We start from the raw sequence: 26992 nt of genomic DNA, 5'->3' as shown, positions 1-26992 counted from the left end.
ATTTTTAACATGCCAAAATATTAAAGATGAGAATAATAAAAATTAAAAAAAAAATAAAAATGAAAAAGAAGTAATAATGATGCGTAATTTGCAAGTCAAAACAAGAGCGTGAAAATTATTGTGCTTACTCATTCTTAATCAGCGTCGAAGAGAAGGCCCACTAGGGCAAAGATGATTGGCTTGGATTGGATTTGATGTAGCACGGTTCAGGGCCCTTTGCGACATAAGCTTATAGTGTGCGTGGTTAGGGCGCGCTGATGGTCAAACTCTGCTTGTTTCCTTCGTCTATAAACTTCATTGAATCTCCGCCACCCACCACTTGTCACCTTTCTACTGGACCCCTCTCCTCGTGACCTCCACTTTTAAATATCCTATTCCCTTCTTGTTTCCATATTCACTTTGACGGACGAGTGTGAACTCTTCATCAATTCATCCCAATTCCAAAACATTTCCAAGGTAATCTTATTCATTTTAGTTTCTTTGCTTTTATTGATCTCGTGCTTTAGATCTCGTGGTTTGTTTTGTTTTTCTTTTTGTGGATTATTTTATTTCTTTTATTTTTTGATTGTATGCTTTGACCTGATTCGATGATTTTAGGGTTCTGAGATGTTTCTTTGATGTGTAGTTTTTTCATAGTTTACTTGAGAGATTTTCTTTGTAACGAAGAGGAGTTGGTTTTTAGGTTTCTTTGTTTGGTTTTGTGGTCTCTTCGGTTACTGATAAAGTAGGTTGCGGATGGCGGAGGTGCAGGGAGGGGGTTGTGAAAGGGAACTATAGTTTGACATTAGGCTTTTCATCTTCATTTCGCTTCAAGAAATCGGGCTTTGATTTGTTAGGGTGGTGGTAAATGTTGGAGAAACTAAATGGACTGATAGTTGACTTTGGTATATATATATATATATTTTTTGCTTTGGGCTTTTTTTTCTTAACTTAGGTCTTTGAATAAAAAAATTTTGGTGGTTCTTTTTTTTTTTTTTGAAAAAATCTTTTAAAAAATAAATAAAAGGAATTAAGTTATGGAGTTTGAATTTTTATTATTATTAAGATGACACTTGTGGATTTCCCTCCCGACAAGCTTAATTTATGTATTTGACCTGATCTCAGAAAGAAAATTAAGTGAAACAGATCAATTTTCCAAGTGCGGTGTTGTTTGGTAATTTGTTTGACGGATGCTTGCTTGTTACTTATATCTTGATTTAGCTGTTGAGATATGATTGCAATTGACAACGTTTGGATTATTCTAATGATGTTTGTCTTGGGAATTATCATGCAGAAATTACGTTTTAGTTTGATATATCAAGGATGTTGCCCACTGAATCATCACGTGAGGAAAATGTCTACATGGCCAAGTTGGCTGAACAGGCTGAACGTTATGAGGAAATGGTGGAGTTTATGGAAAAGGTTGCAAAGACAGTGGATGTGGAGGAGCTAACTGTGGAGGAAAGGAATCTTCTCTCTGTCGCTTACAAGAACGTCATTGGGGCTAGAAGGGCTTCATGGAGGATAATCTCTTCCATTGAGCAGAAGGAAGAGAGCAGAGGAAATGAGGATCACGTGTCAATAATTAAGGAGTACAGAGGTAAGATTGAAGCTGAGCTGAGCAAGATTTGTGATGGGATCTTGAGCCTCCTTGAGTCGCATCTCATTCCCTCTGCCTCATCTGCTGAGTCTAAGGTATTCTACCTCAAGATGAAGGGTGATTATCACCGGTATCTTGCGGAGTTCAAGACTGCAGCTGAGAGGAAGGAAGCTGCTGAGAGTACTTTGTTGGCATACAAGTCTGCCCAGGTTGGTAATCAAATGTGATGTTGTGTCTTGTTCTTTTGCCGCCTCTTTGACTTTTTCCAGTCCTCTTCCGCCTCTTAAAATTAACGTTGATATTGCTTCAGTTCTCGTTTGTGCTGTAGGTCTTTGTGCTTTTATACAGTTGCAATATGTTTCTGTGATTTATTTATTTATCTATGTAAATACAGGATATTGCCCTTGCTGATCTCGCTCCTACCCACCCAATAAGGCTTGGGCTTGCCCTTAACTTCTCCGTGTTCTATTATGAGATCCTAAATTCACCTGACCGTGCTTGTAATCTAGCAAAGCAGGTATTATTGTGCAACCTTGTCTCATGCTATATCAATTAGTCTGCATAACTCATTTGTTTGAATTATGCATTTGCTTCCTATTCCTCTTCATCATTTTGATTAAATTACAATGCTTAATGTTTTCTTTAGTTCTTTTGGAGTTGTTTACCTGAGTGTGCACTATATTTCATTGACTTTGGGTAATAGTTTTGAAGCTAATATGGAATCTTGTCTGTCTAATGCTGTGAATTTTATGCAAGCAAACCATACTGACTGCCGTTTTTCAGTTGATCCACCTTTTTTTCCTGATCTTAGCCCATATTTTTTTTCTCCCTAAAATATGAACGGTCTCTATGGATAAACTAGGTGTTTGGCGTCATGTTCTTCTATAGGTTGATAAAACCTTTCTAAGTTCTGACATTTAGAATTACTTTGTGTTAACTGCTATATTTATATCTGAACAGGCCTTTGATGAGGCTATTTCTGAGCTGGATACATTGGGTGAGGAATCTTACAAGGATAGTACATTGATCATGCAACTTCTCCGAGACAATCTGACGCTCTGGACTTCTGATATCACGGTAGGTGAACATGTTGGCCTGATAAATAGGACTTAATATCCTTTAAAGTAACTGTTAGATAAATAAATTAACATATTTAGGCGGATAATGTGATGCATTTTTGCACGTAGAGTATTTTGTTAGATAATCTTGTATGCAATTTTTAACATTGAATATGGGATTGGACTAGGTTTGTATCTTTGTCCTAGATCTAATAAGCATTATTCCTTGTTGATACTAAACTGGTTCAGCATACCTAGAAAGCCAAAAGTCTAATATAAAAATGCAAAACCTGGCTTATCAAGCATCGCGGTAGATTGCTGTGAGAGGTAGTGGCTCTAGATGTGTTACTAGTCAGTTGCTTGTGTGTGAGCAACTGTAGCACCTGTTATTTATTTATTTGTTGGATTATCCGCTGCTTATGCTTAATGTATTGACTAATTTGATTTCAGGACGAAGCTGGGGATGAGATCAAGGATGCATCAAAACGGGAATCAGGCGAGGGACAGCCGCAACAGTGATGAGTTAAATTCGTAGGACGTGTAATGTGTACTTCTATATCTTGTGACTTCTGAGTAGATGCCATCATCTGGTGGTTGTAGCTTGGATTGCTTGATGAATTTGGTAATTCTGAGTGCTGCTGTGCACTGAGGATTGAAATGTTCTGGCAATTATCAACCTTCTACTATTGATTTTAGAATGGAAGTTGGTATTTCTTATTGCTCAAGTTCTTCCATGTGATGATGTTGAAACTAGGAATTTCCATACCGCATACCCCACACAATTCTTTATATCAGCTTAGCCTTGCTAGCTATTTATTTGTAGGGGTGTAAATGAATCAAATTGTTTGTGAGTTATTTGAGATTTGGTTCGATGAAAGCTCAACTAAGCTCGATTCGATTTCTAAACGAGTCAAGATCGAACTTAATTTTTAGGCTAGTTTGGTAAACGAGTCAAATTTGAGCGCCATGTTCGTTAAGACTCGTGAGTTCGACTCGTTTTTGAGTTCATGAGCAAGCGCACGAATAGACTTGCGACTCGTTTTTGAGTTCATGAGCAAGCGCACGAATAGACTTGTGAAGAGTCTTGTTAACTAAGCTGTGAGATTATTATTATAAGATAAATAAATTTAAACCGTGCATATGCTTTCATGAGTCAAATTTAAATTTTTTAAAATTCAGCTCTATATAGTTTAGTTACACTCTTAAACTTGTATATATTTGGATATTAAGATTTAAAAATTCATCTTTATAAGTTTACGAATTAATTTGTAAATATATTTATTTAATTAAAATTATTTTAATTTTAAATTTATTAATTTTAAAAACTCATTATATATATAAATAAATTAAACTACTCGGGAACTATTTAAAATTAAACCTATTCGAAATTAAATTCGATAAAACCTTTTGAATATTCGGCTCGAGTTCGAAACGAGTAAAATTCACTTTGAATTTAAAAAAATTTTAACAAATCAAACTTGAACTCTTCAAAGTTTTGACTCGATTCAATTACATTTCTATTTATTTGCTATTATTTTTTATGTTGTTATATTAAGATTCTAACCATATACATTATAGTCTAGTAATTAATTTAAAAAAAAAAAAACACTGCTTCTGTTATTATTTTATTGTCATCCTGTCATAGCAATATCTTTATTTAAAATAAATGAAAATTAGTTTAAATAATTTAATAATTTCATTGAAATAATTATTTTTCTCTAGCTAATTAATTTATATTCTAGTTAGTATTGTTTTATGGTAAATGAGTTTCGTTGTGATTAATAAAATTGATCATTCTACTACAATTTGTTCTTTGATATTACAAAGGAGGCACAGTGCCTAACCGATAAGCTACTGTAATGGGAGGTAGTTTTCTCTTTTCCATTGTGAAGACGAGGCAATATTTTAGCGGTTGGGAGATTTTAGGAAATATTTTATTGGCTGGGAGATTTGAACTTTGAGATGTCAAATGTGAAATGTCATCCGCTTTCAACAGTAGAAAAAACTAATAAAAAAAAAAAGCTAATCAAATTAGTTCTTGATTGGCACTGCAATTTGCTACATATTATTATAATTTTAGTTTTTTATATTTTATTTTTTAAATAATTTAGTAACTAACGTATAAAAAATTAAAAATAGACTTTTAAAGGTGAGTTGATTTTCTGATTAAAAAAAAGGTGAGTTGATTTTTTTAATTATAGTATTTTTTTGAATTTCGAATGAGGATCATAAATGTAATATAAATATGTGTAAATTTATATTATTAAATTATTTTATTGATTTTTTTTATTAAAAATTAGAAATTGAGAGAGTAAAATATGAGATCTCTCGTATTTACTTATATGCAATTACTATCAGACTAAAACTGTTAATGCTAAATTGATAATATTAAAATAACAATAAAAATAATAAAATTATTATAATTAAAATTATATTATATATAGTGTTTAATATATAATAATATTATACTATCATTTATGTATTTTTTACTATATGGTATTTAATTAAAAGATAAATATAAATAATAAATACATTCACAGATTTAGTATGATAGTAAATGTATTTGAATAAATATCAAAAATTTCAAATTTTAATCTCTCTTCATTCTCAATTTTCAATTCAAAAAAAAATATAAATAACAACTAAAAATACATTATTATATAATTAATATTTGGTCATATAATTGATGATTAAAAATAATTTAAATATTTTTAATTGAAATTATATAAAATCCGTAAAATAATAAAACATTATAAAAAATTTGATTAGTTTTTATAATAAAATATATATTATTTTATTTTAAATCACCAAAAATGAAATACCGGTACTTAATCTAGAGAATCTTATTCAGGAACTAGATTCAAGAGTAGATATTATGAAAATTGATGCATTTCTCCCTTTTTCTTTTTTCCGAAAAATCATGGATGGCTATATATATATATATATATCATCGCAAAGTTTAAGAGCGTTGTAGAAATTTCGTAAAATTGGCATGAAAAAAAATGATAAATGGCTATCGATGTGGGCTTACAATATCAAAGAATGAGATGGGATCATACAACTTTTTATTTTTTGCTAAATTTTAAGGATTTGAATAATATTATCTGGAGAGCAGGTACAGTGATGGATGTGGCCTCCCTCACATGGTTACTTCCTCAGCTAAGATTGAACGCCTGAACTAGTTGAACAAGAGACAATATGCTCTTGATTCGCGCTGTACGCTAATTAAGTTTTACGAGGTTTCAATCAGCTTCATTTTGTCAACTCTCAGACAATTACTCTCAACTCAACTGCTCAGTTCTCTTCACTGTTTTGGTGGCTTCTGCAGCTTATCTTAGCAACAGAAAATGCTCAGTATTCTAACATCACAGGTATTATCTTCTTCCTGTCCAAAAATTCTATCTTTTTAGTCTTCTCTTCTGATCATGCATTCCCTGTAACAGGGATTCCCCAAGTCCATTGCCATGACGATTCTTTCAGAATTGGGAGATCGGACGTTTTGTGTTGCTGCAGTAAGTAATATTGTTAAATAAAATCAATCCAAGTTTTCTACATCTGCTTCTGAATCTGTCTTCTGCATGTTGTAAGATCTTGGCAATGCGGTATCCAAGGAAGAGTGTCTTGTTAGGCTGCCTGGTTTCTGTGATTGTAAGGATATATACAGACTCCATCTTCATGTTTCCTTTTAGTTTGTTAAATGTCCTGTGTGAGTATTGCTGTTGAACTGCAGGCTACGACTATTATCTCTGCTCTGCTTGGTTGGGCTGCACCAACTCTGGTAATAATTTAGTAATTTATCCGCATAGGAATGATTTAACTTCTATTGGCACTAATGCATTGTGAAGAGTTAGTATTGGATTCCAAATTCTGCAGCTCTCCGAGAAATGGACACATCATATCACAACCCTACTCTTCTTTGGCTTTGGTCTTCGTTCTTTGTGGGAAGGATTCACAGAAGATGATGAGTAATTCTTTCTCTAGTTGATATTTGAAAGTTATTAGTTGAAGTTGTTTTCGTTCTCACTGGAGAATTTTAATTAAGCTTTGATTTTCCATTTACAGTGACAATGAAGAACTGGAAGAAGTTGAAAAGGAATTGGTAAGTCCTGTTGTTGGATTTTTTCTCACACAGCAAACAGAGGTTCTCTACCTCTCGCATACACAAGAAATGAAAAATCACAGAACTGCAACACCTGTTCTCCATTCTCCTCAAGCATTTTTGCTTAATTTTCCTTGGTTGATTGTTTGACTTAATTCGAGTTTTGTAATGAGATAGGAAAAGGACTTAAAGACAAGTGCTGCAAAATCAAAAGCAATTTCTAAGGTTGGATAACAAACTACTTCGTTGACTCTTATGTAGTGTGTGGTTTTATTGAGTCAATTTTTTTCCAGGAAGATGAGAATTTGAAGAAGCAACACAAGCCATTTCTCACACGTTTCGTCTCGCCTGTTTTCTTGAAGGTTTGAGTACAATCTCAATCCTAACATAACCATGTATAACTGTTCTGTAATAGACACCGACATTTTCCATTTTCGCTTTGTCTTGAAAACAGGCATTTTCCCTCACATTTTTTGGAGAATGGGGTGATAAGAGTCAGGTATCCTTCCCAGTTAGCCATCAGTTTGTTCCTGGAACTTGTACTGTATTGGAAGAAAATCAAAATCACATTAAACTGTCTTATGCAGCTAGCAACAATTGGGTTGGCAGCAGATGAGGACGTTTTCGGAGTTATTATGGGTGGAGTACTGTATGATGTTGCCATTGTCATTAATCTTATTATCGTTAATTAGCAGATTTTCAGACAAAGTAAAGCATCTGATTATCTTTTATCAGGGGACAAGCAATCTGCACAGTGGCAGCTGTTCTGGGTGGAAAGAGCTTGGCCTCAAGAATATCCGAGAGACTGGTAACTCTCCTGTTGTCCCTGCCAACTTCAGAGATTCACATCTCTGGATATATAGATATACAAATATATTAATTGGTGATATAAATGTAAAGCTGATAGCTTGTGCCTTTGGTTGCAGGTCACAATTTTGGGAGGATTTCTCTTTCTGGCTTTTGGTGTTCAATCTTTACTTTCCCCAAGTTAAGGACATGTTCTATATCAAATAATTCTTGACACAGTTGTATGCTTTAATTCGCTCCAGAAACTATGTTACTACATTATTCTCAAAATTTTCAAGTTCAGTTTTATTATACATTTGAAAGTGTCTTGGTATTTAAATACAAGACCATGATTACGGATGAGTGGTTCAGCACTCTGCTCTAAAATTTCATCCTAAATAAATACTCGAAAGCATTTTATATTAAAGAGTAGATTCGATGTTATACCACAAAAAAATACAAGGCTATAAATTCTGTAATCAGATTCAGATAACAACAGAGGGCTAGACCTCTGCTGTTCGTTGCCCATGGCAATCAAACTAGGTTGTCTTCTCTTGAACATCTCATCACAGAGGAGCAACAAATACGGCAACTAAGGAGTTGTATCATGATCAGTGCTTCCAGTGTTTGCTGCAAAAGGTCAGTCGTTAGAGCACTGACTAGGAGACAATTTTGCCATTGAAATCATTAAAGAAAGCGTAGGCTATTCTAAAGCGTTTAATGAGAATATTACTATATGCTTTCCTACTACGATTTCCTTGTGTGCAAATTATATTTATAAATGGCCTTGGGAGCGTTTGCTCAAGCTTATAACTTAGCATAGCCAGTTAGCCACTTATAAAGATGTTGAAGGTTCTTAGCACATAGTCCTAGCTACTTTTCAACTTTGAACCATTGTCCAAAATGAAACCGGGTCGGTCAAATCTGGAACAATATTGATAAATTGGTTTTTGGTTTATAAGTTAGATTGAAACCACATATTAGGAGTCAGTTTTGGTTTACCTCTTTGAACTAAGATCGAAACTAACCAGTTTAAATTATTAGCGTTTAACAAATAATTTTAATTATATAAATAGATTATAAATTATTTAAGTAAGATAATTATTTTTTTAATAATAAAAATAATATGTAAAATTAAATTAAGTAATGAATAAATAATTTTTTAAAAGAATTTTATATTAGAGTTAAAATTTTAAAAATAAAAATAAATATTATTAAAAATCTATTTCATAATAGAAGGAGAGGTGATCAATTAATCGATTCATTGTTAATTTATATTGAAATATATATTTATAAAAATTAAAAATGAATATGTTATTAATATATTTTAATTAATAAAAAAAGATAAATTATAAACTTTTATAATTTTTTAAATATATATTTATTTTATATATTTTATTTTTATTGAGCGTAAAATCGGATCCTTTTGTGATTTTCTTTTAGGAGTTGTTAAGCATGTTTGTGTATATAAATTGACGTGCCCACATTTTGTTTGTTAAAATTACTCTTAGTGCTGTCATTGTGTCGTAGTATGATTGCATATCATGTTAGAGAAACTGGTGGGGTATTTGTAAAGATTAATCTACCTCATTTTGAACTTAATTTATATTAATAATATTTAAATTCACTTTAAATTTAATTAAAAATTAATATAAACTCTTAAACATGTCACAAACTCTATTGTTATTATTAAATAAAATATAAACTCATTTAATCTCCCATCAGTATAATAATTTATATAAAAAATATTTTTTATTAATAATTTTATTTAAAAAATTTAATATTTTTAAAAAATATTTAAATTTTAATATTTAAATGAAAACATATAAAAAGTATTAACGAATATTATTATAAAATATTTATTTTATTATTTTCTAAATTCAAAACCATCACAAATTCCATTATGAGTACCTAAACTCATTATATTAACACTCGTTCGGAATATCAAAACGGTTGCCATCCCTATTTGGATTGTTTGATCGAACACTGGCCTCGTAGTTCTAGGGTTTTTCTCAAGTTTAGGTTTTTGGGCTTTTTATTGAATTAGGGTGGGCTTTTCTCGTGTCTTTTGATCCTATGGAACTTATATTGCTGCTGACTCTAGTGGATTATATATCTTTGGGGAAAAAAGAAACGCATTATTTTCTTCTTCTTACATGTAAAACCGTTAATACCCGAACCAGACATAAAACAGAGGAAGGATAATTTGGAGAAAACAAAAAAATGAAACCCTAAATTGTAGTGGCGCTCAACTTACCCTCCAAAATTCCAAAACCATTAAATTCGTTTATTGCCCCTGAAAATTTTCAATATTATCAAATATCCCCGCCAGTACAGGAATAGAGGGAACCTATTGGCAATTGTTAAAAAGTCAAAAAAAGCTTAGACATTTTTCCGTATATCCCTCTATATTGTCTTTGAAGTTCATAAACTGTGTTTGTTTTCTATTGGGAAACACTTCCAAAAAGCAGTTGCAGCAGTTATGGCTGTTATTTCTTCAGTTCCTGATTTGAATATCGAAGTTGTTGTTCGGGAGGAGAAGAAGGGTCGTTCTAATTGCCCTGGAGTTCGCGTCATTGGAGGCAGAATATATGATTCTGAAAATGGGAAGAACTGTCACCAAGTAATCTCTCTCTTTCTTTTTAAATTTTAGTTTTCAATATACATTTCTTGTTTTCTCTGTTGGGCTGACGAGAAAATGCAAGAAAATAAAACCCCAAGGTTTGAGTAATCTTTTGATTAACTGGCTTTTTTGTTTATAAAGAAGTTATAATTGTTTAGTGGTCTTGTTTTGGTTCATTATAACGCAGGAAAATGAAAAGCAAGACTTCTTATTGATTTGAAGCATTTAGTGCATTTCTTTTTCTTTATCACACTGATTCGGCCGTGGTATGCGAAACAATTTATCTTAGTTCCATTTAAGTTGTGAGAAAATGCGGTCAAAAGAAAGTGTTACTTTAGATCTCAGCTCAGCTGTGTGGTGTTCGGTACATTTGTTTTGATGATCATTTCGGAAATGGTTAATAAGCCTGAGTATCATTTATAATCATGTTGTTATACAAAATATGTCCTCTAGGCTTCAACCTTGTAATGGGTTTTGAATTTTATGTTTATATTCATAATCCTTTTCTTTGCATCTACTTATTGTTTTTCTTTTCTTTTTTTATTGCTTGGGTTCTTATTTATGTGAATTGTCGAATTGAAGTGCCGGCAAAAAACAAGAGATTTTGCAGCTGGGTGCAGGAATCAGAAAGGAAACAAGCAATGTCCCATGAATTACTGCCATAAATGCCTGTTGAACAGGTTAGATATTGTTAGTTTAATGAATTTTGTTGGATTTTCGCATATATGACGTTGATCAACATGTGTTGGTTCATGATGCTATTAGGTATGGGGAGAAAGCTGAAGAGGTAGCTCTGCTTGATGAGTGGAAATGTCCAAAGTGTAGGGGCATTTGCAATTGCAGTTGGTGTATGTAAGTAGATACTATGATATTCTGATGTTCCGTATTGCTAGTTGTATTGCTTGTCTTCTGAATGAATCCAATGGTTTAATTCTGTTTCCAGGAAGAAAAGAGGTCATAAACCTACTGGTGTACTTGTGCACATGGCTAAGGAAAATGGGTTTTCTTCTGTCTCAGAACTTCTTCTGGTTAAAGGTGCTGAGAATTTTGGTATAGATAGAGTTGCAAAAGATACAAATGTTTCATTGAAGACGCCTGCTTCCACAAAGGTCTGCATATTTATTAATTATGACAGTCATGTTATGTTGTTAGGCTGCTTGGTTGATAGGGTTCCTGTTCCTGATTGTACAAATTAATATGTGGATTGATGCTTTTGACAGGAGTCTACAATTGCTTCACTGAGGAAACCAGGGAAGGAAAACTCTTTTGATGGAAACAATGATCTGAGTGAGCACCCTCAGAATTTAACTCTAGTCTCTAACAACAAGAAATCTAAGAAAAGGAGAAGGGAAAGATTACTGGAGGCTAATAGCATCAGGGATGGCTATGATGCTACTTTGGGGGAGAGTGACCAGAAGAAGCCTAGACTTACTGAGGAAGTTCATAAAAGAAAGGTGAAGATAAATGAAGAGGATGAAAGTGTTGTGGTAGAGAAAGGCAAGTCTAAGACACAGAATGAGGACATTCCTAAGAAAGAAGTAAAGAAAAAAGGAAAGGATGAAGGTATTATTGTGGAAGAAAAGAAGTCCAAGGCACAATCTCAAGATGTTTCTAAGAAAGAAGTAACTGCAAATAAAAAGGCTGTTGGCATGAAAAAGAAGTTTAAGACACAAATGCCAAAGGATATTGCTGCTTGTTCTACTGGAAAGGAAGATTTGGATGCTGCAAATTTAAAGAATGGAGCTGTTTTGAGTGGCATTAAAAATGATAGTCTTGAAACCAAGAACATGACAGCTGTAGAGTCGTGCAAAATTAGCAACTGTACCGCAAAGCACTGCAGCAAGCAAATCGATGAAAACATTCCATTGCCTCCAGCCACCTGCTTAACTATTGTGGCAGGAATTGAGTTACCTAATGAAGATGCTGGGGATGCATTGCAATTCTTCGAGTTTTGTGCTGCTTTTAGTAAGGTACTACCAAATTCAGAGAAATTAATTCTAAGCCAAATGTGATACTGTGGAAAGTTTATTTGACTTTTTTATTGATCAGAATGTCATTGCTCTCGTTGAACAGTTGGGCTTTCATTAAATGGCATTTCTAAAAGAAAATTCTATATCTTCATCTATAGGTGAATTACGTAAGATATTATGTATCTTATGCATCCAGTGGTTATAACATTTATTTCGGTTTGTTTGGCTTTATTGTTAGAGCTACGTTTGAGAAAAACGACCACTGTATCCATAAAAATAGACCTTTTCTTTCGTTTGCCCTAAATTTTATGACACTTCTTCTGTTGAAATTGTAGTTTTTATTTATTAATTTATTAGTATGGTCATATTTAATATGCATTGAAAATTTATTAGTTTCTAGAATAATTTAATAATAAAGTGATGTCCTGAGATCTAATAGAAGGTAGACTCAAGGTATATATTTGTGAATTTGGTCTAGCTAGTCCATGCTTTTCTTCTTTTATTCCTTTCCATTTTGTCCTCCAGTAACGTGTAATTGTCGTCCTACTACAGTATGTACTGTGCCATTTTCCATCGTCAGATAACCATTTAATTCCCTCCGTTGCCGTGTGGACATGATCCTGGATGTATATGGGTCTGTTACCCCACTTACACATCAAGTTAGTTGAGCTGGATCTCCCTCCGATGAGCCTGAGACCTGCTCTGTCCGACCTATTTGCTCGAAGTCAGGGCCGTGCGCTAGTGAATGGACCTACGTAGCGGGCTTTGATGAGGCTACGGTCCGACCTTCCTACATCCTACATGGGCTTAGCTGTGGGCAGGGTATCCGAGACTCAATAGTTATCACAAAGAGTCATTTAATTCTTGAAGGAGCAATATGATTGTAAGTTGTATTAAGGAAAAGATTAAACAAAATTAATTGCTTTAACTATATTAACCACGTTTTCTTAAACTGTGTGAAGCTATAAGTAGGCCTATCTTTATATGTACGGAAAGAATATTAAAGGTTGGGTTAACATTAACCTTGATAGATTCAGTCATAATAACTCTAAAACGGCTAACTCCTTTAAAACTTTTTCTTTTTCAACATCTAAAAGATGCATTTCTTTTTTTTTTAAAAAAAAGGCAGTTTTCTAGCCTTCCAACCAGGATTCTAAATGATGTTGGTGGCCAAGCAACACTTTATGGGACTATTGTTCAATTTCGTTTATCCCATGTATTTGCAACAGTAACACCAATTTTTGTTTATGTGCTTGCTTTTGTGTTGTTTCAATTTTTACATAGATCAGATGCTTCAATAACTGAAATGTTGAATTATGTATTGATATAGCTTGGTTTCATTTTCATTACTTGAGCATTTAGACATCTATAATTATTGTTTTTCCTCCATTTTTTAAATTTATTTATGATTATTTTGTGCCACCAGGTTCTTGATGTCAAGAAAGGGCAAGCTGAAGCTGTAATTAGAGAAATAATATTTGGCCGAAGAACTCGCCGGTCACAATGCTCATTACTAGTGCAGTTTCACATTAAAATATTATCCTTGATACAAGAGGATATAGGAGAAGTGTATTAATTTCTTCCAGTATATTTTTTTTTCTCAACTGCTTTGGCTTTTGTGGGATGCAATTGTAATAATCTGTGGTTTTCTTGTTCAGATTTGCAGCCCTAAGTCCAACAAATGGCCGAAATTCATGGTTGAAGGCTCTTGGGAAATGTGTCTCTAAGTGCAAATTTATATCAATGGGGATCCCCTCTGATTGCTTTGATACTGATGAAGGATATGATATGTTGAGTACCACACAAAAGTTTAAACTCTTGAATTTCCTATGTGATGAAGCTCTTAATACAAAGTAAGCAAGATCTTGGAAATGCTTCTTTTTATAAGAAGGTTTCTCTTCATTTGATTATTGTATCTTATGTTTCTCTTTGATATATTTCTAGAGATTTGAGGAAATGGATTGATGATCAAAATTCTAAATTTTTTGAAAGAGAGAAGGAAGCAAAAGAAAAGGTTCTAGCAGCAAAAGATAAGGTACCAAGTGATTCAAAATGCATGCTTTGCCTTTTAAGTGATGTTGTTGAGTAAATTTTTATTGTGAAATAGATCCCCAAAAAAAGTTTGGATTTTGGTACAGGAGAAACATTTGAAACAGAAGGTGCAGGATGAGGTGGCTAAAGCCATCATCGCAAAAAATGGTGCTTCCTTCTCTGTTTCTGAGCATGAAGCTTTAGTGTCACAAATAAAAAAAGAAGCTGCTCAAGCTCATGCAGAAATGATGGAGGCCATTGGGATGGTATCCAAAAGTATGGGATTTCTAATTTGTCTACTTTTTTAAGAATATAAAATATTTACTTTTATTTTCCTAAATTTTTGTGGGTATGAGTGCTCTAATTTATCTTTTGGGCTTTTGGACATTATCTTTGTGGTTTGCATATCATGTAAGCTACTTAAAATGCTCTTGTAATGGTCACCTAAATTAAGGGAACTAGATGAAGTGATGCAGATCATTTGTATTTGTGGCTTAATTTAATTGGCATAGCAAAATTGTGTTGCAAACTAGTATGCGTGTGCTTTCCTTTGATTGAGACGAATATTGCAGCAAATTAATGATTGAAAATCAAGTTATCTTATTCTGAGAAACCCCACTAGTTGCTAGCTGGATTCTCTATGGCCATGAGCTCGTACTACTACTTTTACTGCTACTAATTCTGCTATTATCTTGGGGATCGGAGGGATTACGTGCAAAGTTTAAGGGTGAACATCATATTGTGAATCGTAGCTAACCTGCCTCTGCATGATCTGATCAGAGAGACAAAGATCTGATGCTGTTAGAACAGACCCGACCCTTGTGGATGTCAATGGTCGTGCCTTTTGGAGACTAAAAGGTTATATTAATCAACCGGATATCTTGTTTCAAGGTTAGGATGCTTTGTTTATTTTAATTTGTGTAGATTAAAGATACAAGTTTCTGTCTAACTATTATTTTTCTCTTTTATAGATTTGGGGAGCCGGACTTCATTTGCCCTTGAGGAGAAATGGTTTGTCTATGATGTTGAGCAGGAACAAGGAATCGAGAAATACATATCCTCTTTAAGGTAACATCATATATGACTGATGCACTAAGGAAAACGCTACAAGTTGAAATTTCTGAATTGTATTATTTATTTATTGGAGTATTTTTTTTAAACCTTAATGCAAAGGTAGGGTAAAAATGATCGTGCAGCTTTGGAAATTTAGTTTTTAGCTTAGAGTGCCCATAAGTATAAATGGAATGCTATGGCTTCTAGCATTAGTATCTTGCGATTGATATTCATGGTGCCAACTGGCAATAGACAAGGAGAACAGAACACTTAATGGTAAATGCCATCATATGTAGACTTACCTTTGGCCTGCTATCTAAAATGTTGTCCTTTGATAAGTTACCAAGAAGGGTGAATTAGTAACTTTTACCAATTTTTCAGCTTTTACGCTATGCTTTAATGAAAAATTGTTACTGCTAATTTTGAGGGTAATTTAAAAAAGCTAACAAAAATAATTTTCTTAAAGCAAGCTTATAAAATTATCAAGCACGACTTGCACTGATCAGATATGAAAAAATGAGCAATAGATATGAATTTAGCAAACAAATTTCAACGCATTCTTAACAGCATTGTTCAAGCATTCAATATCACATAAATATTAAAAGTTGAATGTAAAGAATTTAATAAGAAAATCAAATACAAAATATTTATAGTGATTCGGCAAACACAGCCTATGTTCGCTCGCTCTCCAAGGACTTTTCTTGAGTTTTCACTCTATTGAATCTCTTTTACGAGGCAAGAGAATAGCCTTACATACAACGATAAACTTTCCAAGTGCTTGAAAACCTTTACAAGTTTGATTCACCGTTCAAACTTTTACATAAGCTTCAATAAGCGCTTAATACCTCTATCAAGTAAACACACACTTGATCAATTTTATATAGATTTTGGTTTAGAAAGAAAATACTCTCGACAATTTTCTGCAATTATAACATAATACTATTAAAATGGGAGAGAGAACATTTACCAATGAAGAACAGAAATTGAATGAAAAGCTTTGAAGACAAGTGTTTAGATATTCTCAGAAAATCAATACTTTTTCATTACAAATCCATGAAGAGATTAGATTTCTTAAATAGTTGTTTAAAAATCTTTCTTCTCAGCTGCAAAGTTAGTTCAATAGTAATAAATTTTGAAAATATTAGCCAGAATAAACGTGCAGGCTAAAATTAGTTAACTTACAGACTAAAAGTAGTTTAGCTAAAATAAATGCAGGCAAAAATTAGATACCTAAATTTAAACTGCATCTAAAATTAAATTTCTAATTTCAGCTTAGATAAGTTAAAAATAATAAATTTCAAATTCTTTTTTTTTTTTGAAATTTTAAAATTAAAATTCATCTTTCACAAATCATTTAAATAGAATGAAAGTAAAAATTTTATCATTAGCATATCAATTCACTCTTATAATGAATCCTAAAAATATTTATCTTTACTTTTCTTTTGATTCTTTTTGAGTTGCCTTTAGAGACTTCTTCCTTTTTGTTAGAGAACTTTTTTTATTCCTTCAATAATTTTGACATATTCTACTTTTAATACCGAAGGTAATTAGATAAATATAACTTATTAAGTTTTGATATCATTAAAATTAAGCTCTTTCAAGACTTATGGGACCGACAATCTCTTCTTCTTTATGATGACAAAACTTAATGATCTTTAAAGGAAATAAAACATATGTACGGTAATTAAGCAAGAGTCAGAAAGCTCCCTTAAAAATATGCATACGGTATATACATTCAATAACTTGTAAATAAGATCATGTTCAGAAGTAATTCATTTGCATGTTGTTTAGCTAGCTAAAAAACAAAAACATATAATCATATAGCACATAGTTGAAAACCAATTTATAAACAAATAACAATAACAAACAAAATATATAAATAAACAAACAAAATAAACAATAGAGCATGACCAACTTCTCTCTTTTATCATCAGCAGAAAGACAATAGGAGTCTTAAAAGGAAATTGTTCAAAAGATCATGCAGAATATTTAAAGATTGTTTCAAAAGCAATTCAAAAGTAGATAAAAAATTGGATGTTCATAGGTTTGTCTTTGCTCCTAGGCTCTCCTGGTTTTGCTATTGTTGTTTTCATTTCATGTTTTCTGCTTCATCTCAATTGAATTTTTGGGGATTTATCACCCTTTGAGCTTGAGAAATTGCTGTCTAACCGATCTGATTCGCTGTCGTCCTCATAAGCATCCTTGAATATCTGTATTGGTTCGATGTCTGATTGAAAGGAAGGGTTGCTTAATTTAGTTGTAGGAGGAATAGGATGCACGAATTTTCGAGCAGTGAGTTTTGAATATCTTTTTGCAAGAGCTGGAGCAACAGGATCAACTGATGGTTTTGAAATAGAAGTTTGAGTTGCTGTATCACTGGATTTCTGAGTGTTAGAAGGCTCTTTTGGTGAGGTAGGATGTGCTTCAACAGATTTTTTTTTTTGGTGAGGCAGAAGGTGAAGGATGTATGGTATTCAAAAGCATGAGACACATTAGGCACCAGGCGGGTGCTGTGCTTGAGGTACGTTCGCGCCCTTTCAGGCGCAGTATATAAGTTAGGGCAAAATGTTGTCCTAACTTGAAACATTTTATTACTGCAGCAGCTAAGGAGAGGAAAGAGTAGCTGTAGTAGAAAGAAAAAGAGTAGAAAAAAAAAAGGAAAAGAGGAAGAAAAGATTAAAACTTTCAAGATCAACAAGTACCGAGCCACTTGGCCAACATTGGTGAGGTAGGATGTGCTTCAATAGATTTCTCTTTTACTAAAGTAGAAGGTAAAGGATGTATGGTATTCAAAGGCATGAGGCTCACTAGACGCCAGGCCAGCACCGTGCTTGAGGCGTCCTTGCGCCCTTCCAGGCGCCATATATAAGTTAGGGCAAAATGTTGCTCTAACTTAAAACATTTTATTACTGCAGTAGCCAAGGAGAGGAAAGAGCAGCCGCAGGAGAAAGAAAAAGAGCAGAAAAAAAAAAGGAAAAGAGGAAGAAAAGCCAAAGGAGGAAGAAAAGATTAAAATTTTCAAGAATCGACGATCAACAAGTACCAGGCCACCTGGCCAGCAATCCCTTCCCCAACACCTGCTAAAATTCGAATCCATGACCTTGGCTCTAACACCAATTATTGGATCGAGCGCTTACCACTATACCAAAAGCTTAAACTATTAGCAGATGCGCCTGAAGTCCAATAAACTATGTGCTATATGATTATCTGTTTTTATTTTTTAGCTAGCTAAACAATATGCAAATGAATTACTTCTGAAAATAATCTCATTTACAAGTTATTGAATGTATATAATGTGTGCATATGTTTAGCAGGAGCTTTTTAGCTCTTGATCAATTACAGTATATATGTTTTATTTTCTTTGAAGATCATTAAATTTTGTCACCATCAAAATTAAGTTATTTCAAGGATTGTGGGGCCAACATCGAAACTTATCTGATGATACTGAAGTCCAACAAGAGTTTTGGCCTTTTGTTCGAAGTTAAACCAATGGAAATTTTAACATAGATGTTTCATGGATCTATTTTAATCTTGCTCCTTTTGGCAATGTCATGCATCAAAATCTGTAATCAAGGCATAATACCTTGTGGGATGCACACCTAGCTATTGAAATGTCCAGCTTATGATAACATTTGTGAACTAGAGCGAACCAAGTAATGAAATGGAGAGGTATACTTTATGAAGAGACGTGTTAGAATTAATCTGTATGGATATTTTATTTTTCTTGTTGATATGAGTGGCCATTTCATCTTTGATTTCAGGACAAAAAGGCTTAAGATTCAAAAAGTTACCGAAACCCCTTTCTTTGGAGGCGTTGAAACAAACTCAAAGGATGCTTTTACAGACCACTCGCCATCTTGATGTTGCATAATTTGAGGTAAGAAATTGTTGCTTCATGCAAGAGTTGATCGTTTGGTAGTTCAAGTTTAATGGTGATTTTGTCTTGTTTTTATGTGAAAGCAGATAAAGAGGAGAAAATTATGAGATTTGTCTGCCACAATTTTTTGACAGTGGCGTCATGCAAATTCATCAGATACTGAACTTGCAATATTGAGTAATTGACAAAAGTTATATATGCTTCAACACCTTTTCTGGGGCAGCTAATTGTTCTTTGTTGCCTTATGCGACCCTTCTTGTAAAGTTCATTATTTGCTACCTTTATGAAAATAGCAAATTAGAATGTGAAATGAAATAGATGTTCAGAATAGGCAAGACAGTGAAGTATGCTCTTTCAATCTCTGTAATTCATTCTGTCCTGAATCTTGTCTCTTCGTTTAATTCATTTGTATAGTTTTTGCTAATTAACTATGTTTATTGTTTTCAAAATACAAAATATTTTGTGAGAAAGCAGTGTCTAATTACATGATAAATTGAAAAGTTTAGCTTAATACTAATATTTAAATAATTACTGAAAATAAAATATTTTAAAATAATTATATGAACTTTTTAAAAATTTTAATTATAAGTTTAAAAAATATGAAGGACAAAATTAAATATTTTTTTAAGATAATTTTCTCTTTAAGTAAAAAATATGGTTTTTGCTAATTAACTATGTTTAGTGTTTTCATATTATAAAACATTTTCTGAGACAGTATTGTCTAATTACATGATAAATTAACAAGCTTAATATTAGTATTTAAATAATTGCTGAAACTATAATATTTTAAAATATTTATAAGAACTTTATTTAAATTTAATTTATTGTAATATATTTTTGGTTGTAATAGTTTAAAATAATAAAGTAATTAGTTTAAAAATCATTTTGAAAAGTAATTTTCAAATAGAGTTTAAATAATGGGAAAGAATTTCTATTAATTAGGTTATGCATAATTTAGATTCATAGCATAGGATTTGACTAAATGTATAATTTATTCTCTCATTTTTTATATTTTATTTATTATTTTTAACTTTTAAATAATTTAAATATATATATTATTTATTAAACTTTTAATCATTAAATAATTCAATTTTTATAATATAATGACGTGTAAATATTATATAATAATTATAGAAATTAAATTATTTTATTTTAAAAACTTGATTAAATAAAATTAAAATTGAATTTTTTTCCCTAAAATTTCGTTTGAACAATATTTTTAATATCATGATAAAAATAGAGCTAATTGAACTATTAAGAGTGACGATTGGGATAAAGTTTCACCATATTCCATTTTTTTTTTTTTATATAAATTAACAAAAAACAAGGGGAAATGGAACAGAGACTATGGATGGTAGTTTTGGCGGTTGACGGAGAAGGGGGGCTTCGGCTGGAGTATGATTCAGTGACCCTCTCTATCTCTGTTTCTTCACTGCCTTCGTCGCAACCTCCTCGTCTCCCATCAAGACCGGGTGCAAAACCACACTATCATCTGAAGGTGCTGTTTCTTACAGGAGCTGCAGATTCAACTCAGCCTTCTACTATTGCCTCGTCGTCTTCAGCCAGAACTCTTGTTCTCTTTCGCTAATTTTTTTTAACCAATCTCGTTTCGTTTTCTGCTGTTTTATAGCAACATCTGATTGCTCGTTACACAGAATTTGAGTTCTTGCTCTTCTCTATGCATTTTTTAAATCCTTTTCTCTAATATATTAGGAGTCATTTTTATTGTTATCTCTATCAAAATTGAAGAACAAAAGACTGCAAAGCTAATATGGTTGCTGTTTATCATTTGCCTCTAGTCTAGCCAGTACCCATTCATTCACCCGAAGGAATGAAATTAGGTTATGTATGGATTAAAAATTGCAACTTAAGTTTTTTGTTCAAAATATATATAGATGTTACAACTTGTACGTAAGAGAAAAAAAATATATGTGATTTTATATGCTTCAACCAAATCTTAGATAGTTTATTTGATCGGCATTTTAAGTCAATCAAACTGCAGAATTTGAACTAACTACTAAATCAAAATCCCTATTTCCTATACAATATTCAAGCTTATGCTGTTGTGCGATGTTTTCAGGTCTCATTTGGTGTTGTCAGACTGGGCTATGGGATTTCAGTGCTGTTGCGAGTTCTTTTACCTTTTTATGGTACCTAGTATTCTTAAATTGAATGCTGATTGTGCATGAACTGCTCGTATGGTTTTGCCATACTTGGCTTTGTTTAGTTAGAGGCTGTTTGGTTTAATTGTTAGATATAACTGATAGCCAATTGCTATTTGCAACTTAAACATCTGAAATATTTGGTAAATTATGTATTGTTGTTATTGTTTACATGTAAAATGATGAATAAAGTTATATATCATATAATTTATTTATTATTAAAGTACACATAAAATTAATAATTTGTCATATAATATATATAAGATTTAATATTATAATTGTTCACGAAATAAAATTTACTTTTTATGTATTTTTGCATTTTTATTATATAAAGATAAAAAAAATAATATAGAATATAGGTATTTTATAATATTAATACTTATTTTGTAAGTATAAATAATCTATTAATATATACTAAAATTTATGTTAATATGAAAATTTTATAAGTAACAAACACAAAAAGGATAATATGATCAAAATAAAAGATAAAGTCTCATTAGCTACAGCTTAATGAAAAAAAGCTCTAAAATTAGAGTGGATAAAAAAGACAGCTACTCGGTTACCTATTAGCTCTCAACTTCCTTTTTAAGGAGGTTACCAAACATTTAAATTGACTGTTTGTGAGCTGATCTGCTTTTAGCTAGAAGAAAAGGGTAAATCAAACATCCTCTTTGGGGTTATTTCAACTTAGGAACTTTTAGGTTCCCAATAAATACTAAATTTTGCTTGTTTAATTCCATCTTTCTTGTCTTTCTGTAGTCAAATGTCTTACATCCTCTATTACAGGAAAGCAAGTTACTTTCCCTAACTTGGTTAAATTATATTTTAGGAAGTTAACCTCCTAGCAAGTAGGCTATTTGAACCAAACAAGGGTTTGATGTCCTCCCAGGATCTGAATGGTCACTATTAATGCTAATATGTTGCTTTCCTATTGCAATTATTGGTATACATAGCTGTGAAGGTTAATATGTCTTTCTTCCTTGCTATTAGGATTTTGTCCATTACTTGAAAAAATGTCGTGTAACTTTGCTTTTTCCTTTTCTTTTTTGAATATAATATGACATTAATGTGTTTGCTGAATCATATATGTATACTAATGTGCATTAACAAGGGATCTGATTACCAACTTGTTTTAGTTTTTTCCATGAACTTGCTGCAACTCTTCGAATTTTCAGCGTTCTCATAGTTTAAGTACACGTTAAAATGGTATCCATAATTTTATCTTAGTTTTAGCGGAACTAGATTACATGAGATGGTGTGGTTGTATAAAATAATAAGTTGTCAGTTAGTGTGACACTGAATGCATGTCTATTTTCGTCTATTTCCTTGATTTGATATGTATTTTTGCTTGTCTAGTATTCTGGTTTGATATTTTTCTGCTAGCTTCCATTTCTATTTGGATTTAAAACCATATGTAAAATGTTGAATTAGATCATTAACTGCTTTATTCTAATTACACTGGCAGCAATGTAATTTTTCTTTTCCTTTGACTGGTAGAGCATGCAGAACTGAAGCCAGTACACCATGCCTTACTTATTCTGATGCTCTAATGTTAAGGGAAACAAGTGCCACTCCAATCCTTAAACAGGTATTGGCCTTTCTTGATTAATTTGATTCGGAGTATTTGGATTCCTTAGTTAGTAATTTGACTCAAGATTTTGTGATCATAGGTTATGCTGAACCAATTTTGAATTATTAAAGGGAAAATTACTATTTGATTCTTGTGTTATAATGGAACTCATTAGTTAATCCATTGGTTTTAAAAATACATTAAAACGTGCATGAAGTTTTAAAAAATTTACTAATTAGTTATTCCGTTAATTTTAGCGGTTAATTATTGTAAAAACGTTTAAAATGTCCTCAACACAAACGGACTAATTAGTAAGCTTTTTATAAAATTAAGAGATCAAATCATGAGTGTTTTTCAAAGCTCAGGGACTAAATAATAAAACATCTAATGGTTTAAACTAAACAAATGACTAACTAGTAGATTTTTTAAAATTTCAAATATATTTTAATATACTTTTCAAATATATTTTAATGTACTTTTTAAAATTGAGGACCAACTAATGAGTTTTTTTATAATATAGGGACTAAGTAGTAAATTTTCCAAATTATTAAATAAAGAGATGAAATGTGGAAATTGAGTAACATTTCCAAGGATAGGGCCTTTTACTGGCCAAATTCTTTTTTCAATCTGCACTTCAGTTTGCGTTTGCACTCATTATTATTAATCGATATTGTTTTTGGGGCAGAATTAAGAGAAGTAGAAAAGTAGATGAAATTTATACATTGACAGATGTAAATATTCGGGGGACATAGTTATTCATTCACATGTATTATGGTGGTAGTACTGATGAACAGGTACAGCCAATAATGGTGTTATGGTGCTAATAGTGATGGAGTACTGGTGTTGGTGGTGGTATAAAGGTGATAGTGGTGGCATGATGGTGGTTTTATAGTTGGGTATCAATGGTGATGGTAGACTTTCTGTGGTGAGTAGGTGTGGTACTATCTGAGGTCATATGTGTGGCATTACAGTGATAGTCGTAGTATGAGGAAACATTACCACATGTATGGTAGTATGCTTGCTATGCTTCTGGACTTCCATCGATGGAATGACTTACTATAGTTCTAATTAGGTCAAGTGTGATGTTACAAGATACCGATATAGAGATGAGCAGCATTTGGATGAGGCATTGAAACGAAATTTTCAGTATGGTCAGGTATGCCATTTAACCATTTTATAGTGCCTTAGTTTAGCCCCACTCTCCCTGCACCCAATTCTATTGTTAATATACTGTTATCCATTAGATCTACCAAAAGGTCTTTTTCTATATAAAGGATTGCTTCCATTAACATGTTTGATCTGCTTTGAATTTCAGGGTGGAGGAATTCCAAAGAGGAGTGCGCCTATTCTACACATGATTCGTGAAGAGGTATGTTTCTTAATATGCATTAAGAAACAACAAATGTTGATTGGTCTACATAGTAAAATTATCTGAATTACTGGATGCTGTTTTTTTTCTGGGGCATCTATCTGTATTTGAAAAGTTTAAAAATGAAAGAGTTGAATTCAGTTTAGTTCAATTTAGTTTGACCAATTCTCATTCTTGAAAAGTTTAAAGTTGCTATAATTCAATTCTTTGAGTTAAAAAATTAAGTCATTTTGAAAGACTTGAATTCATGATAAAAGTGATATAATTTTGCTAGAACCCAATTTAAAGTCTACTTATTGAAAACCCAAAACGTTCCTACTTCTATATTTGTTTCTTTGTAATTAAGGATAAGCTAGGAATATAAGCATGTCCTAGCTTTTTATATTGAGGATTTAATTTGTGAAGGCCCTTACCTCTTATTCCCTTTTTATATTGAGGATTTAATTCCTGATGTTGAGGATTTGCCGAGTGTTTGATATTCTTGTGCCTATTCTTAGTAAACAAATAAGTGTGGATGCAATCTGTATGCTGAAATAATGATTTTCGGGCAAAATTTGCCTCATTGTTTGGAACCGGCATCACAGCTGAAGTGGGTAAGTCCTACTTTTCTGTGTCTAATCTTAATAAAAATTTTGATGTTATTCGAGGCATGTGGTAGCTGCAGAATTGCATGCATATTGAAACGATGAAATCTATACTACAAAGCTAATTTCCAATTTAAATGCCAATTTGTTGTCTTCATTAAGTTTTCACGGTATCATCTATTCTGCCATTTACTTGAGCTTTTGTTCATTAGTGTCTTCCCGGAAATTTTATATTCTGATGTTTAAGATTTACTTTTCCGTCTATATTTTGCGACATGTAATCTTTGTCTCTCTCTCTATATATATAGATGAAAGCAGGTTGGAAAGAATAACTGAATGAAATGATGGACAAAGCTGATAAGAACAATATAGAATTGTTATGATTGAAAACGAAGAATTATTCCCTTAACATGAAGGGAATTTTGAGGAATGGTGAAACTGAATGCTATTTTATTGTTTGTTTTTTTTAACTAGCTCTAATTAAAATTGAAAACTAGTCTTGAATACGGTTTTCTCAAAATTCTCCATTACATCATCTCTAATCTTTTGTAATTTAAGTAGAAAAAAAGAAGAAGCAAATGTCGCATTTTAACCCTTTTAACTGTTAGCAAATAGTTAATTAATCTCCTAAAATTTTTTTAAGTTCAGTCTAATTAATTTCGCATATTATATTTTTAAACTAATTATGCCCAATCGGTTAATCAATTCACTAGTGCAACTGAAGGTGCGTAGCCTCTTCTGAACCGAAACAAGAAAGAGCTTATAACCACTGCTTGTGAACAGCTCTCCTCAACTGAAGGCACACCTACTGTTACTAGAAGTCTAGACTCTTTCAGGTCCAGTTTCATGAAAATAACTCTATTAAACATTCATCTTTTAAAGATTTTTTTAAAGTTATAAAATAGAAAAATAAGAACAATTTCTTGCTCTTCTTCTTCCTCTTTTTTCTTCCCTCCCTTCTATATTTTAAAGCCAAAATCCACATAAGTTTTAGTAACATTGTGAAAAATGGAATGAGAGAGAAAGGAATCATATACCCACCCCTTTTCCTCTTTCTTTGTCCTTCTCCTCTCTACTAGCAGCTTCCATCATAATTGAAAATGCTCCAATTGATACATGCCCGAAGCTTGATGCAATCCCACATGTTTAGCTTCTTTTGTGTGATAGACTTTGTATTATGAAGCAAAATACCCGTAGCAATTTTCTGGTTGCAATCCGCTATGAGTTTTTCCGTCAATTTTTCTATATATTCTTCTCTCTCCCCCTCTCAGAATCTATTTTTACTTTTCAGTATGGGTAATTTTGTCTGATTATTGGATTGGGTTGAGATCCAACTCTTGGACAATTGGGGAGAGGAATTGTGCTGTGTTTTGTATTAAGGGGGCTGCTTAGTTGCTTCACTTGCTAGATTTGTTGCTTGATAGACAAATCTCCATTTTTGAGAGAGAAATTGCAAGGTTGATGAGAGGGTCAAAGGCAGTGAGAAGAAATTATTTATGTTATTTTTATTTTAATTATTTAAAATATAAAATTAATATTTTATTCATTAAAATTTTATTTTATTAATTTATTTCACTCTCTTAATTAATACCGTCAAATTTGGATTATTAGTTAGAAATTGAAAGGCGAGAGGTTTGACTGAATTCAAAAAAAAATTTAAGAGCTTAATTGACTATTGGCTAATAGTTAAGGGATTAAAATGGTTTTTTTTCCAAAACAACTTAAAATGTGAGTATTTTAGAATAGGATGTTTGGATGATTTGCTGTTTCATTTTCATTCCATTTCTAGAATGAATTAAGCAGGTAGGTAATTGCTTGATGCCCTGCTGCTTCCAACTCAACTCTCCACTTTCCTCCCAAATGGTAACATTTTTTTTTTTTCAAAATTGAGACTTGTTCTCTCCTTTTCTAATACCAAAAAAATCTACACCAGGTAATATAAATTTTTATTGAAGGACTTTAAATCATTGAAGTGATAGAGAATTCTGAGTTTGGTGTGAAATCGGTGAGAGATGGAAAGACTGAAAGAAAAGAAACTATGAATATGGGTTCTGTTTCGAGGAAACAAAGCTTTTGAACGCAAAAAAAAGGATTAAGAAGTTTCTATCAAATGGGAAGTGTCTTCTGCTGCCAAAATCAATATGTCAAAATTTTCAAATCGATTTTGTAATTATGTCAAAGTGGTTCAACTGATACTAGCTCCAACTGTCCTCTAAAATGCTTGCAATAAC

General features: G+C 32.2%; 4 protein-coding genes across 7 annotated transcripts; all 4 read left to right on the top strand.

Annotated features, from left to right (window-relative positions):
- Positions 1-297: 297 nt before the first annotated feature.
- On the top strand, positions 298-3356 carry LOC110631104 (14-3-3-like protein A). Its single transcript, XM_021778825.2, has 5 exons — positions 298-456; positions 1274-1788; positions 1974-2096; positions 2540-2656; positions 3088-3356. Exons 2-5 carry the CDS (start codon positions 1303-1305, stop codon positions 3154-3156), a joined length of 795 nt encoding a protein of 264 aa, XP_021634517.1. The 5' UTR covers positions 298-456; positions 1274-1302; the 3' UTR covers positions 3157-3356.
- Positions 3357-5648: 2292 nt separating this feature from the next.
- On the top strand, positions 5649-7836 carry LOC110627085 (GDT1-like protein 4). 2 transcript variants are annotated; one of them, XM_021773330.2, is made up of 12 exons: positions 5649-6008; positions 6081-6149; positions 6226-6285; positions 6368-6415; positions 6511-6602; positions 6700-6736; positions 6914-6961; positions 7030-7098; positions 7191-7235; positions 7324-7375; positions 7472-7544; positions 7663-7836. In XM_021773330.2, the coding sequence occupies exons 1-12, from the start codon at positions 5985-5987 to the stop codon at positions 7748-7750; spliced, it is 705 nt and encodes a 234-aa protein (XP_021629022.1). In that variant the 5' UTR covers positions 5649-5984; the 3' UTR covers positions 7751-7836. The 2 variants fall into 2 exon arrangements, with proteins under 2 accessions (XP_021629022.1, XP_021629030.1); XM_021773338.2 differs by having other exon boundaries at positions 5661-6008; positions 7324-7385.
- A 1736-nt stretch (positions 7837-9572) lies between these two features.
- LOC110631073 lies at positions 9573-19504 on the top strand. Of its 3 annotated transcripts, XR_006350931.1 has the most exons (14): positions 9577-10145; positions 10728-10825; positions 10911-10997; positions 11089-11254; positions 11366-12115; positions 13542-13684; positions 13774-13968; positions 14060-14150; positions 14254-14422; positions 14927-15037; positions 15118-15214; positions 18774-18868; positions 18961-19076; positions 19163-19504. XR_006350931.1 is itself a non-coding variant. In XM_021778786.2 (13 exons), exons 1-12 carry the CDS (start codon positions 10005-10007, stop codon positions 19058-19060), a joined length of 2148 nt encoding a protein of 715 aa, XP_021634478.1. In that variant the 5' UTR covers positions 9587-10004; the 3' UTR covers positions 19061-19076; positions 19163-19504. The 3 variants fall into 3 exon arrangements, 1 of the variants encoding a protein (XP_021634478.1); XM_021778786.2 differs by lacking the exon at positions 18774-18868 and having other exon boundaries at positions 9587-10145; XR_006350932.1 differs by lacking the exons at positions 14254-14422; positions 18774-18868 and having other exon boundaries at positions 9573-10145.
- Positions 19505-20409: 905 nt separating this feature from the next.
- Positions 20410-24328, top strand: LOC110609813. The gene is made up of 5 exons (XM_021749637.2): positions 20410-20649; positions 21157-21207; positions 22704-22826; positions 23881-23964; positions 24124-24328. The coding sequence occupies exons 1-5, from the start codon at positions 20410-20412 to the stop codon at positions 24241-24243; spliced, it is 618 nt and encodes a 205-aa protein (XP_021605329.1). The 3' UTR covers positions 24244-24328.
- Positions 24329-26992: the final 2664 nt, after the last annotated feature.

Source organism: Manihot esculenta, chromosome 1 (assembly GCF_001659605.2).
Source record: "Manihot esculenta cultivar AM560-2 chromosome 1, M.esculenta_v8, whole genome shotgun sequence".
Lineage (NCBI taxonomy): Eukaryota > Viridiplantae > Streptophyta > Magnoliopsida > Malpighiales > Euphorbiaceae > Manihot > Manihot esculenta.
Note: the sequence above shows the minus strand (reverse complement) of the source record. Positions and strands in the feature narration are given on the sequence as shown.

Coding starts and splice junctions, on each gene's coding strand:
- LOC110631104 (XM_021778825.2), top strand. CDS start 1,303: ATGTTGCCCACTGAATCATCACGTGAGGAAAATGTCTACATGGCCAAG. Junction 2,097..2,539: donor CTTGTAATCTAGCAAAGCAG/GTATTATTGTGC, acceptor ATATCTGAACAG/GCCTTTGATGAGGCTATTTC. Junction 2,657..3,087: donor TCTGGACTTCTGATATCACG/GTAGGTGAACAT, acceptor ATTTGATTTCAG/GACGAAGCTGGGGATGAGAT.
- LOC110627085 (XM_021773330.2), top strand. CDS start 5,985: ATGCTCAGTATTCTAACATCACAG. Junction 6,150..6,225: donor GGACGTTTTGTGTTGCTGCA/GTAAGTAATATT, acceptor GCATGTTGTAAG/ATCTTGGCAATGCGGTATCC. Junction 7,545..7,662: donor CAAGAATATCCGAGAGACTG/GTAACTCTCCTG, acceptor CTTTGGTTGCAG/GTCACAATTTTGGGAGGATT.
- LOC110631073 (XM_021778786.2), top strand. CDS start 10,005: ATGGCTGTTATTTCTTCAGTTCCTGATTTGAATATCGAAGTTGTTGTT. Junction 12,116..13,541: donor TTTGTGCTGCTTTTAGTAAG/GTACTACCAAAT, acceptor TTGTGCCACCAG/GTTCTTGATGTCAAGAAAGG. Junction 15,215..18,960: donor AAATACATATCCTCTTTAAG/GTAACATCATAT, acceptor CTTTGATTTCAG/GACAAAAAGGCTTAAGATTC.
- LOC110609813 (XM_021749637.2), top strand. CDS start 20,410: ATGGAACAGAGACTATGGATGGTAGTTTTGGCGGTTGACGGAGAAGGG. Junction 20,650..21,156: donor CGTCTTCAGCCAGAACTCTT/GTTCTCTTTCGC, acceptor CGATGTTTTCAG/GTCTCATTTGGTGTTGTCAG. Junction 23,965..24,123: donor GAAATTTTCAGTATGGTCAG/GTATGCCATTTA, acceptor TTTGAATTTCAG/GGTGGAGGAATTCCAAAGAG.